At 36.6% G+C, this 11593-nt stretch overlaps 1 protein-coding gene across 1 annotated transcript; it reads right to left on the bottom strand.

Moving 5' to 3' along the window:
• Positions 1–2374: 2374 nt before the first annotated feature.
• Positions 2375–2563, bottom strand: LOC133088170 (small proline-rich protein 2E-like). The gene has a single exon (XM_061185988.1). It carries the CDS (start codon positions 2561–2563, stop codon positions 2375–2377), a length of 189 nt encoding a protein of 62 aa, XP_061041971.1.
• Between the last annotated feature and the right edge of the window lie 9030 nt (positions 2564–11593).

Raw genomic sequence — 11593 nt, 5'->3', positions numbered from 1 at the left:
TGTCAATTCCCTCAAAAACTTAGTAGGCACCTGACATAATTCGTTCCTCCAATCATTTCTATGTGCTAGGGACCTCACTCAGGTCCTTTTCTGGAAGTAATTTTCTGGCCTGATTAAATTGCTGCCTTGATCCCTGAACATAATACAATTACCATGAGGCTCCCTGGCACACAGGTGGAAATACTACAACTTCTGTATCATTTCTCTATTGTTACAGTCAACTGAAATTGGACTTCAAGTTCAAAACCACTTCTAGGGCTTCCCCCATGGCGCAGTGGTTGAGAATCTGCCTGCTAATGCAGGGGACACGGGTTTGAGCTCTGGTTTGGGATGATCCCACATGCCGAGGAGCACCTAGGCCCGTGAACCACAACTACTGAGCCTGCACATCTGGAGCCTGTGCTCTGCAACAAGAGAGTCCACGATAGGGAAAGGCCCGCGCACCGCAATGAAGAGTGGCCCCTGCTTGCCGCAACTAGAGAAAGCCCTCGCACAGAAACGAAGACCCAACAGAGTCAAAAATTAATTAATTAATTAATTAATTAATTTTTAAAAAAACACTTCTAATCTCATCTCTTACTCTTTAGGGCTTACAAGTGTTGAGTTTCCTAATTCAACAAGGTTTTGAATATCTGAGCTGTATGTTTTTCTTTTCATTTTTTTAAATTTCTGACCTGCCAACCAGAAAGTTTTTCCTGAGCATATGTCTATTGAAATACCCCGGTCAAGTCAACAAGTGACCAACATTTAGTCTGCCTCTCAGGATACCATGGACAACCATTACTGCAAACATTTTGCCATTGAATAAAATGTATCACCACATTTATGGCTTCCAATATCAGATTCCTTGCCAAATACCTCCAGACTCTTAAGCCAATGTCCTAATTTTAAGTTTTCTACAGGAGCGTCACACCTCACAGAACTAAATTCTCTGTCAGGTCACATAACACTAACTAAAGTAGAGACAACTCCCAAATATCAGTGTTGATTTCTCACTCATGTAATAGTCTGATGAGCTTTGGGCAGTAATCTGGGGATCTTTTTCTTCTGCAGTTCTGGCATCTTGGACTCCTTTACTTCTAGGACCACAAGAAGAGATATGCTTAAAGAACACATCCCTATTCACGGCTTACTGGACCAGTAAGCTAAGCACTTAGAAAACAAGCTGCATAGCAACAGTCATTTTGTAAATCTAGATAAACATTGGAAACCCCAGTGGACCTCAAAGGTGGGGTAAAATAATCAAGAAAGTAATTTCAGAGGTGAAAAAATGTAATAAGACCCTGAGGTTGTTGAGTTTCGCAGTAAGAAGAGCATGTTGTGCACATGGAGAGCAGGCAGCGCTTTGCCTGGTAAGGACACTTTAAACTTCCCATTATTTGTACTACCCATGTTTTCAGAACTACTATAATTTTATGCACAATATCCCAATATTTCACAAGGCATTTAATACGTCATATCAGATTATAAATACGGTTAAGTTGGAAAAGAAAAGGAACACAGAATATGAAAGTGTAATATAGTTTAAGAATCTCTTTCTGTGCTGTACTAGGTATGTCTGAGCCTCTTTCCTGCCAGAGCAAACATGGTGGTGGTGGTGATGGTGGTGACGGTGATGATGACAGAGACAATGATGATCAGCCACCTCTCAAATGCCAATTATGTGCCCAGCATTGTGCCAACTGAATTACACACATTCATGTAAATTTTATGCCTAAGCAAGTAGGCACTGTAAATGTGGTTTTCCCCACATTTTAGTAGAGGGATTGAACTTCTGAGGAGTTAAATAGTTTGTTCCTCAAATCAATCAAGCAATAATTAAGAAAATAACCTGGATTTGAAATTATATACAAACAATCATCGATATAACTCTAAATTCAGATAACACTGACTGTGAGAGCCTGAAAATTGGGATCAAAGAAGGATAGAAATCAACCAAAATTATGATATAATATTGCTAAAAGCAGGTTTTAAAAGAATGAAAATACTTTTACCATCACAAAAAGAATTGTATTTTATTCAGGAAATGGAGGATAAGTAACAATTGCTCATCTGGTAGAAACCGCTGCGCAAGTGACAGACAGACACAGAAGACAGCGAGAGAATTCTAAGAGGGCACCCAGGAGGAGAGCTGCTGCTTTTCCTCCTGAGGCTCTGTGGTGCTTTCTCTGGTACCTCCAGAGGGAAGCGGCATAGCAGACTCAGATAGGAAACCTCTGACTGTCAGGAATCACCACACGCATACTGCAGGCTAAAGGGTGGAAAGCTTCTTCTGTATCCATGATAGGCTTTGAAGACAAGATGAAGGTGGAGCTGTGGAACTAGGTGAGCCGATTGCCCTTATCCTTTCCAGATGCAGATAAAAGCTAAGCTGTTACTTGTTCTTGGGTGGGCACTTCTGCTGGCATTGCTGGATAGGTGTCCCAGGAGGGCATTTCTGCTGGCACTGCTGAGGTGGGCAAGGGTCTGAATCCTTCTTAGGTGAGCAAGGATCAGGGCACTTTGTTACACACACTGGAGGTGTCTTGCACTTCTGCTTGCACTGCTGCTCTTGAGAAGACATCTTTCTGGAGTCTTAATATCTGAAAGAAAGTATATGACCGTGTTCACAAGAGGGAATACCTACACGAAGAAGAGCAAAAGCTTGTGTAACACAAACAGACAGTATCTCTCCGATCTCTAAGCATGTGTTTTAATCTCTTTAATACCTTTTAATGAATTTCTGACATCTCTCTCGTTCTTTAACAAATCTATTCATCAGCCCAGAGAAAACTTTCTTTTCTCATACAACTTTTCCAAAGAAAATATCTTTGTTTTGAAGAAACAAGCGATGTTTTCAGTTTTATTTCTTTCTTTCTTTTTTTTTTATGAAATCAACATATTAAAAACAGGCTATCAAAAGTTCTAAAATTCTGGGAAAGCTCACAAGCAATTCCTATCACCATTTTCTCTCATGAGGACCCGACAGGATGACTTTGTACAGAGCAAAGGGCAATCAGGATGAATGTAAGAGCCTCACACCTTCTAAGATAAATGCCTCTGAAATCACAGCAGAGGTCCAAGAAAAAGGTGTAGAAAAAGGTCAACCCTTTGCTCTTTATCCCTTCATGTCAAAATGTCCTATTAATTTCTTTTTCAATAGAGGAATTCAAACTAGGTATCAGAAATCTAGTAAATACAATATAACATTGTGCCCATATTCCAAGTTCCCATCCACTAAATAACATTATACCCATGATCATAACTTTCGACCCATCTAATTTGTTGTCTCCGGCATAAACTCAACATTCAGGGAGCCGAGAACTAATTTGAACTGAAGAATCAGACTCACCAGGTTCTCCAATGTCAATCGGAACTCGAGTAGCAGGAGGATAGCTGTCGTGCAGCACAGGACCTTTTTATTGGGGCTTGCTGCCCCACCCAGGGGGAAGCGGAGCTGTCCAAACTAGCCTCGTGCAGTCATTTCCCAACCCAAATGCAAATCTATCCATAACTGGCTTGGCAGGAACTCTGAAAACAGGAAATGTCCTGCACCAGGATCTCCTCACTAGATTATGTTCTCATGACTCACAGAGTCCCTGCCTTAGCTCTCCGTTTCAGTGGTTTATGGCAGTGGGAGAATTTCAGGGGTTCTCTAACTTGTAAGCAAGTGTTCCCTTTCTTGATTGGGGAAGATGACCCTTTTCTATCTTTCACCTTCTTTGACTTCTAAAACTGCCTGCCTAGTTGCACTTGATCTGGTGGCCATTTTGTTGTACATACTGGTTTGAAAATGGCCTGGCTACCTGGTGACACCTTTCTCTTTACCTCAAGTCCTTCTTACAATACATTTTGCCTTGATCCACAGCTTGCTAAGTGAAATCTCTTCTCTTCTAAAATGGACTGAGAGATGTTTGCAGATGATCTCAGATGGCTTCCCATCATGATACTTAGATACGTTGAGTAAAGTGGTGACCTCTAGGGCCCTCCTTTCACTGCTTTGTTCCTTCAAATTAAGACCATCCAACAGTCAGATTCCTATGAACTTTAAAAATCTGTTTCACTTCCGGCCACAAGGAATTCACTAGGAGTGTAGCATCACCTACCATAATTCCAATCAGCTGGCAGATCAGAACCTAGACTTACAATAGAAACCAAGCCTTTTACTCATACCTCCCAAACGTGACATCCCACCTGCTCTTACCTAATTTCTCCCAAAGGACCTCTTTGGATTCTGCAACTTTTGAAGAAAGCTCAGACGAGTGTTTAAATATTCTGGCTTCCTGTCCCTTTGAAATCATTGGAAAACCCTATCTAATATGCAATGCCATTCAAATAACGAGTTTTAAATCTATTTATGAATTATTTAAGCACATTGAGTCACATCAAATCTAGGGGTAAATTCAAGAGATAGTTGAAATCACTTTATTAATAATTTGGTCATTGATGTTAATTGCCATTCATATACTACTTCTTAATCATTAATAATAATTTTACTATAATTTTAACCTATCTATAGATTCTTCCATATTGATCACAGTGGAATATAAGTGAAATTAACCTATTTCATGCTCTACTTTCTTCATAAAATTTGTCCATGTGCTGGAAGGAATTTTTGATATTTTTTATGGGTCAACTTGACTGGAACAGGTTGCTCAAATATTTGGTCAATCTTTTTTCGGGCTTTTTCTCTAACAATGCTTTTGGATGAGAGTAATATTTAAATCAGTGCCCTGAGTAAAGGAGTTTGCCCTCTGTAAGTGGGCAGGTCTCATATAGTCTGTTGAGTGGAACAAAAGTCTGACCCCTCTCCCATCCAGGTAAGAGAAAATTCCCCTGCCTGATGGCCTTCCAGCTAGGGTTGGCCCTGCATATTTTGGACTTTCCAGCCTTCCTAATCTCTCTCTCTCTATTTGTCTCTTTCTCTGTCTCTTCTCTCTCTCTCTCTCTTGTTGTGTGTGTGTGTGTGTGTCTCTCTCTATTCATATATATATGTATATATACATATATATATGTAAATTGAATATTTCTTCTGCCATTTCATGCACTTGATTCCCTATGGCCAATTAAATTAAAAATTCAAAAAGTTAGTTTAAAGTGAATTTAAAGTAAAAAATATCAATATTACATGATACTTGTGATGTGTAATTATAACAAATATAATGAGCCTTTAGGGAATAACTGAAGTTCAAGAAACAATGCCCTAGTATGTTCTCCAACCCTGGCAAAAGATTTCATTTCTGCCTTTTCAGTCCTGAACCTGAACTATCCTCTGTCCCCTTGGGTACTGAAACTTTTCTTTATGGGTCATGGCTGGTGAGCGGCCCTGTCTCATTTAGGAAAAATTTTCAACACTGGCTTTATATTACTGTAGAACGTGGTAACACATTTTTAATAGAATGAGGATGTCCCATCTCACCTGACCCCAACACTCCTCTAGATCACTGTCATATCCTTAAAATTCCTTTATCAAGGAAAATAAGTATTTTTTATTCCAACAATAAATATCAGATTTAAATTGTGTGAAACCAAAAAGAAATGGAAGATACCATTTAAGACTCAAACCATCACATATAAGTGACTGAGAGTAGGTTTGGGGAGGGGAGAGAGGATCAGAGCACTAAAGGTCCGAAATCTAGGTGAATTACAAACTTAGGGCTGATCTCTTTGCTTTCTTCTACTCTTTCCAGATATGTTTTAAGTCTTTAAAAGACAGTAATTTTAAAAACGTATTTTCATGCTCATTTTCTGTCTTCTCCTTCAGCCCTCCAGTCCCCTCAACTTGCCATATTACCCTTTGCTCCCCAATGTGTACTCCTAGCTGTCCAATTTTGTACATTTTCATGTCAATGCATTTAGTGATTAGTACTTTCATATTTTTAAAAATTCTTGCAGTCAGTAGAGCTGACCAGTTGCAAATTAAAAGTTTAAAATGATGTTGCTAAATGCCCTTCCCTGTCTTGGCCAAATAATCAGGAAGCTTTTCAGGACTGCGGTTTTATAATGGGAAAGGAGGAAGAAGAGGAGAATGAGGAGGAGAGGAATAGAAAGAGGAAGCAAGCCCTTGAAACCTATGAAACAGTCACCAGCTATGCTTCGGAAAGTGATGGATCAACCCAGCATCACATCCCATCAGTTAAACAGGTTGGGTTCCCAGAACTGTTTTGTTCCTGTCAGTAAGGAAAAGCTTTTAACCCACATTACCATTGGCCATGACCATCCAGGGACAGAGCCATGACTAGAGCACCTTCAGGAAAGGTGTCTACAAGCAATGTCATCACCAGATCGATCATATAGAGTATTTCAGAGAACAAACAGAAGGAACTTTATTCAACAGATCAGTTACTACTCCCCATAGTTTCACATCACATCTAAGACATAAATCCTTAGAGAAATGTCTGATCTCTGTCATCAAAAAATTTGAGAATTAACTGCTCAAATGGGATTGCAGTGTCAGGTACTCCAGCTTTGCTCATACCTGGGGTCATTCCTGCTGAGGACACATCTCTCAAAAAGGGCACAAATCATTATAGTCAAAGCACCAAAGTCACAGCAAGCCTGGTGCCCCCAACATGTCAGGCAGAGGTCACTTTATTGGTTGCAGTGGTGAACTTGAACACTCAAGAGTGTCTCAAGATCAACTACATGAAATGCTGCAATGAAGACTACTGTCTCCATTCTGTAGCTTTCTGAGGGTTTTACTATGAATTATTACTATAAGAAAAATGACAGGAAAAAACATTTTTAAAAATTTTGTCCAATTTTTGCTTCAACATTTTATCTCACATATTACTATTGTATGTTATACACCATTGAACAGAATAATCATGAAAATTAAGATTCTACAATAAAATAGGGAAGAAATAAAAATAAGTAAATGAGAATTATGGTAAGATATTCCTGATATTTGTAGGAAAAAAAAAAAGTTAACTGCAAGTACCCTTGAATTTCTGACTTTTGCTTTTATTTCTGAGTGTCAGGCTCACTCTCCACCAACCTTACATAATCTTGCTGAATTGGACAAATTACAGTACATTCATATGGTTGAATTCTTAAGATCATCAAAGAGCACTTTTAGAAGTTGTTTTAATATTATCAAAAATATTGAAATTATAATTTAAAATCATATGTAAAACATGATGAGATTTTGATTAACATATATTCAAGAAAAGACAGGAAATACATATAATTTGCTAAGAGTGACTTACTGGTGTAATTACAGATAATTTTTATTTTGTATTTTTCTTTTCAAAAGATTTTCCAAAGAATATCTGCTAATGAGTAAAGAATCTTAAAATGTTACTTTGAAAAGGGAACAAGAGACAAATCTCTCTATTCCTCAATTAGAGAGAAAATACTCTTCCTCTTTTCCAGAGCAGACGTTCTACACCAACATTTCTGGCCAGTCATCAAAGTTGGGACTGGACGTGGTAGATGTTTTATTGCTATTCTCTCCATATTTGACCATATCTCAATATAATCCTTCTTGAAGAAAAATCCCAATGATAATCCACCCTCCTCCCAGCATTGACACACAAAAGCCACAGGCCCCTGAAAGTCATATGTATCTATGCAACAGTTTGATCAAAAATGGAGGATCATACTTAGCTGAAAAAACTAATGAGGAATGAGTTTGTCCAGACTTCAAAAGTCAGACAGATAGAAATCCTAAAATTAGTCAGACTATGATAAATTAGGTAAAAGAGGATGGTAGTAAAAGAGGTAGTGATGATAATAACATAGCAGTAATAATAGTACCTCCCTTTAAACTGTTATGAGAAATAAATTTTAAAATGAAACTATATAAAGCCCTGACCACAGGTGGCAGAAAGTATACAATTAGTTAAATAATAAATTGTTAATCAAGTAAAGACAAAACACCAAGTTCAAGTTGTGTTTGATAGTTGAGGAAGTTATTTGCCTCATTTTTTTTTAGAATATTTTCAACACCACTCCATAAAAGGTTTTATTTTATTTTTCTGTATATCCTTTATCCTTCCTTTGTTTTTTGTTTGTTTTTTTTTATTGGAGTATAGTTACTTTACAATATTGTGTTACTTTATACTGTACAGCAAAGTGAATCAGCTATATGTACACATATATCCTCTCTCTTTTGGATTTCCTTTTCATTTAGGTCACCACAGAGCATTGAGTGGAGTTCCCTGTGCTATAGAGTAGGTTCTAATTAGTTATCTATTTTATACATAGTATCACTATGCCTATATGTTAATCCCAATCTCCCAATTCATCCCACCACCCCCCGTTTCCCCATTGATATCCATACATTTGTTCTCTACATCCGTGTCTCTATTTCTGCTTTGGAAATAAGACTGTCTATACCAATTTTTTTCAAATTCGACATATATGCGTTAATATCCAATATTTGTTTTTCTCTTTCTGACTTACTTCACTCTGTATGACAGTCTCTAGGTACAACCATGTCTCTACAAATGACCCAATTTCATTCTTTTTATGGCTGAGTAACTATCCATTGTATATAGGTACCACAACTTCTTTATGCATTCTTCTGTTGGTGGACATTTATGTTGCTTCCATGTATTCGCTCTTGTAAATAGTACTGCAATGAACATTGGGGTGCATTTTTGAATTATGGTTTTCTTAGGATATATGCCCAGTAGTTGGCTTGCTGGGTTATATGGTAGGTCTATTTTTAGTTTTTTAAGGAATCTCCATACTGTTCTCCATAGTGGCTGTATCAATTTACATTCCCAGCAACAATGCATGAGGGTTCCCTTTTCTCCACTCGCTCTTCAACATTTATGTTTCATTCGGTCCCATTTGTTTATTTTTCGTTTTATTCTCATTACTCTAGGAGGTGGGTCAAAAAAGATCTTGCTGCAATTTATGTCAAAGAATGTTCTATGTTTTCCTCTAAGAGTTTTATAGTGTCTGGCCTCATGTTTAGGTCTTTAATCCTTTTGAGTTTATTTTTGTGTATGGTGTTTGGGAGTGTTCTGAGAAACAAAAGTGGAGCTGAAGGAATCAGTCTCCCTGACTTCAGACTATACTACAAAGCTACAGTAATCAAGACAGTATGGTATTGGCACAAAAACTGAAACATTGATCAATGGAACAGGATAGAAAGCCCAGAGACAAACCCAGGAACCTATGGTCACCTAATCTATGACAAAGGAGGCCAGAATACACAATGGAGCAAAGACAGCCTCTTCAATAAGTGGTGCTAGGAAATCTGGACAGCTACATGTAAAAGAATGAAATTAGAACAGTCCCCAACACCATGCTTCATTTTTAAAAAGAATTTTTATATCATTTCTATTTTAAGTCACTTCCAAAAGTTTTTAGGAGAAAGCTAATAAGAACACCCAACTTGAATTAGGTATAAAGAAATAATAAAATGGACTATCATAGACACTTATTCTTATGTGGTGAAATGAGAGTTAATCTAAGCAGAAATTTAGAACATAGTATAGAAACAGGACAATATAATTGTTCCTAGGTATTTGGACTCACTTAAGCCTTCCTCTGAATATTGTTAAATACCAAAAAATCCCAATCCAATAAAATCTAACATGTTAATTTTGTTGGTGGAAAAAATAATATTTATAAATATTTATTATTCTGTATTAAAAATATGATGTAATCTCTGGTTCATTTTACTAACACTATGGTTAACTGTTTAAGACAATAGGAAAATCTCTAGTTTAAATATCACATTCCTCCTTGTGGCAGTTTATCCAAATGTCAGGCTAAGTCCTTAGAAGAAAATGAATAACCATCAGCACTAACTTTTCAGTTGCAAATAGACTTTATAAATCCTAGGTTTGTATTCCCTAAATGTGAGATCAGAATATTTAAAGGAGTGATTTCAAGGGCTGATAAAAATATGAACTGATCCCATGTGGTGTGTGCTAGTGAGAGTAAGAAAAACATGAGGTAAAAAATGGAATGAATCAGACACTTCTCATAACAGTCTTTCCAAGACAGTGAAAGTACATGGGCTGTTAGGTCACTTCACAAAATGTCATAAAAAAAAATAAAGAAAATTTGCTTCCTGGACAGAGAGGGCTGACAGAGCTGATGGAACAATAAGAGGATAACTTACAGAAAAGAAAGTGAGATATAAAAATTCTTATAAAATTCTAAAATCAAAACTGACCCAAAAACTTACAGAGCTAAATATAATTTTACCATATGATCTAGTTATAACCCTCCTAGAAATTTACCCAACTGCTTTCAAAATATGCCCACACAAAAATCTGCAAGGTAATGTTTACAGCAGCTCTATTTGTTATTTCCAAGAACTGGCAGCAACCAAGATGCCTTTCAATAGATGAATGGGTAAGTAAATTGTGGTGGACCCACACAATGGAATACTATTCAGTGATAAATAGGAATGAACTATCAAGCCACACAAAGACTTAGTTGAATATTAAATGCAAATTGCTAAGTAAAAGAAGTCAGTCTGAAAGGCTACATACTGTATGATTCTATTTATCTGACTTCTGGAAAAAGCAGAACTACACATCCAAGAAACTCAACAAATCCATGTAAGTTAAATCCAAAGAAACCCGCATCAGAATCAAACAGTAAAAAGAGAGAATCTTGAAAGCAGCAAGAAATGAGTAGACTCTAATGTATAAGGGGTCCTCAATAAAACTGTCAGCCAATTTCTCCTCAGAACTTTGGAGGCCAAGAGGCAGTGGGATATGATATGTTTAAAGTGCTGCAAGAAGAACCCTGTCAACCCAGAATTCTATATCTGGCAAAACTGTCCTTTAAAAACAAGGGAGAATTTATGATATTCCAGATAAACACAACTTGTGGGAGTTCATTACCATCTGATTTGCCCTACAAGAAATGTTAAAGGGAGCCGTTTATGTTGATAATGAAAGGATGCTTAAAAAGAACAAAACTTGAAATCATTTGAATATATTAAAATTTCCAGTAAAAGTAAGTGCATGGGAAAATACAAAAGCCAGTATTATGGTAATTTTAGTTTGTAACTTCAGTTTCTACTTTCTACTATATTTAAAAGACAAGTTTATTAAAAATAATTGTAAAACTATATTTGTGACCACAAAAAGTAGAAAGATGTAATTTGTGACATCATTAGCATAAAAAGGGGATGGAGGCTTATAGGAATAAACTTTTTTAATGCAATTGGAGTTAAATTGGCATCAATCCAAACTAGGTTGTTGTAACTTTAGGATGTAATCACCACTGTAACCACAAAGCAAATACCTATAGAGTATACACCAATCCTTTTCAAATTCTTCAAAAAATTGAAAAAGGGGAACACTTCCTAGCTTATTTTATGAAGCCCGCATTGCCCTGATATAAAAGCCAGACAAAGACACTATAAGAAATTAAATCTACAGACTAAAATACCTGATAAATTCTGATGCAGAAAAGTTTTTATCAACATTTAGCAAATCAAATTCTGCAACATATTAAAAACATTATACAACATGCACAAGTAGAATTTATTCCTGAATGCAATTATTATTCAATATACAAAAATCAATCAATATAATATACTACATTAATAAAAAGAAGAGGAAAAATACATTTCTTCATTTCAACCAATGAAGAAAAAGCATTTGACAAAATTCAATACCTTTCATGATAAAAA

Source organism: Eubalaena glacialis, chromosome 3 (assembly GCF_028564815.1).
Source record: "Eubalaena glacialis isolate mEubGla1 chromosome 3, mEubGla1.1.hap2.+ XY, whole genome shotgun sequence".
NCBI classification, from domain to species: domain Eukaryota; kingdom Metazoa; phylum Chordata; class Mammalia; order Artiodactyla; family Balaenidae; genus Eubalaena; species Eubalaena glacialis.
Note: the sequence above shows the minus strand (reverse complement) of the source record. Positions and strands in the feature narration are given on the sequence as shown.